Source organism: Eurypyga helias, unplaced genomic scaffold (genome assembly GCF_000690775.1).
Source record: "Eurypyga helias isolate BGI_N326 unplaced genomic scaffold, ASM69077v1 Scaffold41182, whole genome shotgun sequence".
Lineage (NCBI taxonomy): Eukaryota > Metazoa > Chordata > Aves > Eurypygiformes > Eurypygidae > Eurypyga > Eurypyga helias.
The window spans coordinates 2,360-9,481 of record NW_010238623.1 but is presented as its reverse complement, the minus strand read 5'-3'; the positions used below and the strand labels follow the sequence as shown (position 1 = coordinate 9,481).

The window sequence follows — 7,122 nt, the reverse complement described above, 5'->3', positions numbered from 1 at the left end:
GCACAGAACAGGGGTTATCAGGCTGGACGGTAGCGGTACCGAAACAGATCTGGGATGTTCACAGAGCAGGAACAGGACGCACGTCAATGTGATGCTGTTGCAAGAAGACAAGTGTTGTTCCAGTGTGTGTTAACGGTAGGAGCGTATGCAAGGGCCAGAAGTTTGTTGTTCCAGCGGCCCTGCACTAGCCTCAGCCAACACTCCGGGTGGCATGTTGAACCACACAATTTCAGAGCACAGTCAGGCTCTCGAGGACCCAGACAAGAACACCAACAATCGCTAGACTCAGAAGACGTGGCCCACGAAGAGTGATTCAGTTAACGGGGTTTACTTAAAGGAGGAGACTAGAAGAATACGATAGTAACAGTCAAACGACGGCACTATTCATCACATCTACTGCCAATTAAGAACAATAAGTAATTGACTTAATTTGCAGGGATAAAATCCTGCTGTGGTAACTCTCCCACTGCAGTACGGGCTGCGTACAAGGTCACCGGATCCCGTTCCTCGGAAGCATTCAAGAACAAGTCAAACACGGTCTTGGCAGATTTGATCCAATCACAGAGGAAGGAGATGGACTAGACCGCTTTTTCAGATTTCCCTTAGTCCTTGCGCCACTGAAAGGTCTCCAGAATTTAGGGATGTTTTGCACACCGTTTGTAACAGCTACGAGCTGGGTAGTCACAAATACGCTTACCACGCTATCGAAGTGCTGTATGGAGCTTAACTTTATATACTTAATGGACAGCATTTTTCAGAGGAAAGCTCTGCCGTATTTCCTGAAAAACTTGAGACATTATTTGAGCAGATTCCTGGTGGATAACAGTGTTGGGACAACTACAGATTCCTCCTTTCCCAGAAAGCCTAGTGCTGCAAGCCATACAGGAGAATTGCAAAGCATACGCCCAACCCATTCCACCTTTTTTGGAAAGCTACCAAGGTAACAACCCCCTCAGCAAGCCTCTATTGTGCCTTATCTATAAAAAACCTGTAACACAACAGACAGTGCATTAAACAATTCAAAATAATTCTCAAAACAGACAGCAAAGTATCGCAGACAGAACCCCACACCCTCCTGTTGTCGGGAGTAGCGCACCATCGCTGCCGATGGTACAGAATACGGCAATCGCACACGGAGTACCAGTCCAAAGCCTTGGAACCAGATTCCAAGTCCACTGTAAAACCTGCGAGGTTCTGAACAGGTAAATCAAAGGCCCCAAACTGACACGCAGCGGAACGGGGCTGAGCGGACAGAAATTCAAGCTGACCTTTACTCTGTTTAAGGATCCAGCAGGACTGATGGAGTTGGGAAGACCAGGCTTCCAGTAAAGCCAAATACTGCCCAACTTGTTTCTGAGAAAAGGGGGAACCACACAGATCTCACGCCCACCAGTATTCGATGATACACGGCATTCCATCTATCAGCTCTTCTTACCAAGCAGTGCAGTTTGCAGAAACCCCACAATTCCTTCGTTACTGTGCGGTTTGCAAACAGCCCGCGGTCATTAGCTTCACTCCAGCTGAAGGGTTCCCAGCTCAACAGCAAATAACCCAAAGGGGTAGTTTCCAGGGACACTTTGAGCAACCTGGTCTAGTGGAAGGTGTCCCTGCCCATGGCAGGGGGGTTGGAACTAGATGGTCTTTAAGGTCCCTTCCAACCCTAATCATTCTATGATTCTATGATTCAAGATCACTGCATAAAGCCGACGACTTCCTTACGTCTACGCAGCAACTGTCTTCAACTTCTACCTCGGACTTTTCCCACAGGTGCTGACAGCAGGAAACCAGGAATGCTTAGATAGGTGCAGCAGCCACCCCAAGTAGGGCCAAGCAACTGCCGTAGCTTACTCATCAGTCCCCAAGCTGGCCTCATCGTGATCACCCGTGCTAACTTTTACTCCGGGATCTAAAGCGAGACCTTTTCCAGAACACACTAAGCTTTGCTTAAAACACTGTTTCAGATGCCATGTAAAGAGGGGTGGGCTCCTGACAACCCAAAAATCACTTTTTAAAGTTGCTCCACAGGTATCCACGACAGCGGATGCCCACGCTGACAGCACAAGCACCCTCTACCTCAATGCCGGCCCTGCACAAACCTTCCTCAAGCGAACAGGGGAAACTTTCCATGCCTATTTTTCTTCCTTGTAAAGTTAGACAGCTTCAAGTTTCCAGGACTGTCCACAGCCAGGAAATGAATTTTCTAAGTGCAGTAATATTTGTTTTTAAAAGCAGGCAGGAAATAGGACATTTTACATGTTAGTTTTTTAATTCTCTTTAATCAGACACATTACAATGCACAACTGTGTCTTTAGCCAGGTAACAGGGTGCCATCCTTGATCAGAAAGAGGTGATGGGGAACGCCTAGTCCTTCCTCTGACCTTCCAGGAACAAAGAGCCTTGCAGGCACTCTAAATGAGGGCGATTCCCACACCTAGTATAGCATTCCCCCTGTACTTATAGCCTTCGTAACAATTCAGTCACAGCTTTCATTAGGTTCTGTAATTGAGATCGCAGCTACTGCAGCCAGGGATCTTGTTAACTGAGGATCACCCTTGCCTTCTAATACAAGAAAACCCATCATTTCATAGGGCATTTGCAACTTGAGCATCACAGAGTTTTGAAAATACGATTCTAACTGAAGTTAACCGTCCCACTAGTGACGCAGCTTCCCAGCTCTTCGGTGCTCATTAAAAGAGATTGTTTACGAAACAAAATCTTTTTATTTAATGCTACACAGTCTGAAGGAATAGGACATATACTTCACCTCAGCACCAACAGGGCTACATCCCAGAACGTTTTCCAAAGCAAAACCAGATTACCACTCAGCGCCAGAAACACCTTTATCCATTTGCACTCGGCGTATTTGCAGACAAACTACAGCATGAGAACGTTTCAGTACTTCTCCCCCACACAGCACAGAGGTTGAGGGCAGATGTCTTGCCTCGCAGGAGCCAGTCTGCCAGGACAGACGTATTGAGAACATTTCAGAAAAAAATAAATGAAGCGTTACATTCTGATGTCAGGTGTACAAGTGCAGCAGTGGATTACTCTCGGAGGAGAACAACATTACCTATAAAAGTGGTGTACAGGTTATCCTGGAGTGACTATCATACAGAGGAATTTTCTGCCCAAGGAAGTATTTACAGAGATACTGTCACAGCAAAGAGGACAGGAAGCTAGTCTCACAGAAGTAGTTCAATAGAGAGCAAATGAGGGGACGAAGACAAAGGCTTTGACTTTATATAATAAAATACCAAGTGCATTCTTTCAAGTGAATGAGTCTTTGAGACTACGGTCCTAGCTTTTAGGAAGCCATTTGAAGGTCAGACATACAGTCCTGCTGCGTAACAAGGGTGAACCTGGACTGCCACAACTTCTACACCCCTTGTAACCTCAGTCAATCACAGCAACTCCAGTATTGCTTCTTACGGCGAGGTCAGAAGTAAAGCTCTTGAGCAAGCCCCCCGCGAATGCCAAAGGTGGGATTTTGTACAGCAGACCTGGCACATCTCACCGCTCTGGGAGCCCTGCGCACGTTAAGGGTAGTCACGTTTAGCTGCTCAAATGGTCTTGGCCGGAATCATTATTCAGCTTTTTCTTGTCAGTGCAACCTCAATCGCATCCGATTTCTTAAAGCAGCCACATTACGTTAGTTTGGCTCTTTTCCAACAGGCTTATTTTAAGCTGGTTGGGAAGAAAGGTTATTGGTGGCCAGCTGTTCCGCACACTTTGAAACAACCAGTTTGAGGGGGAACGCATGTGGCCGACTGCTCAAAACATCACTAAAAAACTTTTCAAATTAACTTCTCAGCGAAGAGAATTGCTTTAACCTAACATTTGCGAGCACTTTTCAAGCCAGCAGACCCCAAAGCATTCAATCCTGCCACCGCTTCCTCAGCCACCTACCAAACAAGCATAACCAGAGCCTCTCCGGCGCGCGGCTCCGAGGAACGTGGTCCCTCACAGGAAAGGAATCCCATTTAAAATGGCTTGCAGTGGTACAGACTCCCACAGATGGGATGTAAAAAGGTAGACGGAAGCCTCCCGATTCTCACGCAGCTTCTAGAGAGTCTGCCGAGCCCGGAGCCAAGAACCTGACCGCTAGCGCCTGGGCTCAAGCGGGCAGCGCGCCGAAGAGTAAATCTGAGCAGCTTCCCTTTCCACTTCAGATCAATTTACTGTAATGTACATTACTTCCAGTGGAACGACACTGCTCGTGTTTTGGCAGGATAGGGAAAATTCCACTTTGTCTCTTTTATTATTTTATAAGGCAGATAATGCAGAAAGTTTAAACAGAACTTCTAGAAGGATTTAATCTGTGATATTGTAAAATCAAAGTACTACTTTATTAAATGAGTTATTTTACACAATATGAACATCAATATAATTACAATTGTAAAAAAATTTTTTTTTCTTTTATAACAAGTATGGACTGATTTTTCAGGATTTCCAAATAGGGCACAACTGTACATTTACACAGAATTGTCTTTGCATGAAGCCCAAGAGGGAACAGCATAAAAATATGAATGTTTCTGTAGCCCCTTCATTTTTGCTGATCAACAGTTTTAGAAAAGCAGCTGCAGGTTTGTTATGTAAGGTCTGACAGTAGAAGAGTCAATAGGTGCCATGATTTCACCTATAAAAAACAGAAATACCTCCGTTAAGCTGAACCGGTAGACAATGCCGTTTAACTCTGCATGAACGAAATACCATAACACTGCTTTTTACCTCATTTCAGCCTTTTATTGTAACCACTTTCAGTTACAGCCTAACAACTGGCTATTGGGAAATCTCTTCTATAGTTAACACAGAGGTTAAGTTTTATATCTGAACACAGAAAAATCTGCATTCGCTTGCATAGCTCCAGGAACAAAAAGGCTCAGTTGTGGGCAATACACTGAACAACTATTGCCATCACAAGCTTTGTAGCAGCAGACAGACCATATTCAGTACGTGCCTTTTTTCCAAGCAAAACTAACATTTCAAAGCAAGAACTAAGCAACAAAGTATTCCCACAACTCCAAGGATGACCATTTGAAATAGCATTAATCCCTTTTAAAACAACCTCCACACACAGTCAAACACCACAGCCAGTTCACCTCTGTATTCGCTTGCTTCTCCTGCGTTACAGTTCAGGGGTATACCTTCAACCTATAGGTAGTGTTCATATTAAAGGAAATGAAGCAAGTTTTAAGTCCCAGCTGGCAGTGGTAAAAAAACCAACTTGATTCTTAACACACCTTGCTCAGACAATCATTTAAAAAATTAAGGTAATGACCTGTAGACAACTTTATGCCTGAACATCAGCCAGTTCTGGAGGAAGTGGAGTCTTAGGATGCTTGCTTTCAAAGTGCTGTTTGAAGGTCTTGGGATCCGGCATTTGTGTCTGATTAAAGAGAGACATTTAACTTTATGCACAGTACAAGAGTTAATTAATACTACAAAACCTGTTCCCCCCTCTATTTTATTTGATTTTCCCCAAAGCAAACTCAATGACACTGCTCTAGTGACAGAAGCACCGTGAGTTTAGCTGCAGATTGAGAGAGAGTATTTAACTTCAGATTTTCAGAGGTGTTTTTAGCACTAGTACCACACTGTTTTGGCATGTTCATCAACGGTATTATTCTTGCTAGAAATCTCCCTGAAGGTCTTACATGCTGGTTCGGTGGAAAACCTACCTCCTTACCGTTTTCAACACCTAAAAGATACACGTTTATCCTTTTCAGAATCAAGTCTTGATGAAAGACATTTCTTTTGTTGATCAACAGGCCAAAGAGTCATGTGCCATAGGAACCCATCCCAGCCAATTGCTATTACACAGCTGCAGGCATCAACTGCCCAACGTGCTTGCTGCTACAGCCTGATTTCACAAGAGGAGGAGCTGCTTACAGGTACCTAAGTGTGCAGCCCTCAATTTGGCATCTTATTTAAGACACTCAAAGTGACAAATCTATTCTGGGACTGACCATTTAAGTGAAAATGGCAAGTTTATCCTTCAGCTCCAAAATGAGCACATTCAGGAAAACCAGCCAGAAGGAAAGTATAATCAGATTAGCACTCTCAGTCCTGTCTTCTTGTCAAGTAATTTATACTGGTAGAAGTTACTGTGTATCAAGCTTACACTAAAGCTTTTGGCACCACCACATTCCCTCTCTACACTAACCTTAATAAGCAGTGATTCCGAGCTGGGCCAATTCCATCCCAAGGAAAAGATGCTTCCATTTGGAGATCAAGCAGGAAGTGCTCTCACACTTTTTACATGTTACATGTCATACTAATGGCACATGCAGACCCCCTGCCATTCAGAAGGCAAGATAACCTCCCAAAGCGTATCTCTGCATGACCTCCCAGGTTTTCTCGTATCTCAACCATCAGCACAGCTGAGTCATCTGTAAGCAAATCGTGTAACAGATGCAAATGCTTATAGCAACAAGCTAGACAGATGCTTAGAAGTATTTTGTAGTTTCCACTACATAATCTAAAAATCCTGCTCTAGGCTGGAAGACAGATCTGCCTACAATAATATTTTGTCTTCAGTTCCTCTTACCCTACAGACAGTGCAGGTATATATCAAGGCAGCCTTGGCTGCAGCCTTCTGATCATGTCCTTGTTTCTTTTTCTGCTCAGCTTGCTTTTTGGCATTTTTCTGCTGCGACTGAATCTTCTGCTGTCCACGAGCCATATCTACAAACAAAAAGAAGACATTTAGTCTACGTATGTGAGAAACTACTGCTGCTGGCTGACTCGGACACCGTAACCATGAGCATAAAAAGCAGTCATGCGCTCTGTCCGTACAGCTCCCCTAACTCAGACACAAAAGACATCTGTTCAAGCTCCTCACTATGTGAAGACCCTCTGGTTTCAGTATCGTTCTTAAAATACAAACCAGAATTATGAGGCCATCCTAAGGTTTCTTCCTCTACCAAGCTTAAGGTCTACTTTTGAAAAGTATTTTCAATAGTCAGAATAATTGAAGTTTCCTTTACCAGTAATAGAAACTTATTCTCTATTTCCACAGGTACTGTAACATTTAGGGTTTTTGTTTTTTATTAAAGCTTAAGACTCAACCTTTATTTCTGGAACTTGAAACAGGTTCCAAGAAAGGCAAATCAAAGTATTACC

At 43.9% G+C, this 7,122-nt stretch overlaps 1 protein-coding gene across 1 annotated transcript; it reads right to left on the bottom strand.

Moving 5' to 3' along the window:
- Nucleotides 1-4,310: 4,310 nt before the first annotated feature.
- ZNF706 (zinc finger protein 706) lies at nt 4,311-6,737 on the bottom strand. The gene is made up of 3 exons (XM_010147902.1): nt 6,548-6,737; nt 5,279-5,386; nt 4,311-4,636 (listed from the first exon to the last, which is right to left on the bottom strand). The coding sequence occupies exons 1-2, from the start codon at nt 6,680-6,682 to the stop codon at nt 5,291-5,293; spliced, it is 231 nt and encodes a 76-aa protein (XP_010146204.1). The 5' UTR covers nt 6,683-6,737; the 3' UTR covers nt 4,311-4,636; nt 5,279-5,290.
- Between the last annotated feature and the right edge of the window lie 385 nt (nt 6,738-7,122).

What these genes read in the sequence shown, in the direction of transcription:
- ZNF706 (XM_010147902.1), bottom strand. Translation starts at nt 6,682, where the DNA reads ATGGCTCGTGGACAGCAGAAGATTCAGTCGCAGCAGAAAAATGCCAAA. An exon ending in ATACCTGCACTGTCTGTAGG is followed by an intron (nt 5,387 to 6,547) that starts GTAAGAGGAACT and finishes CTCTTTAATCAG; the next exon opens with ACACAAATGCCGGATCCCAA.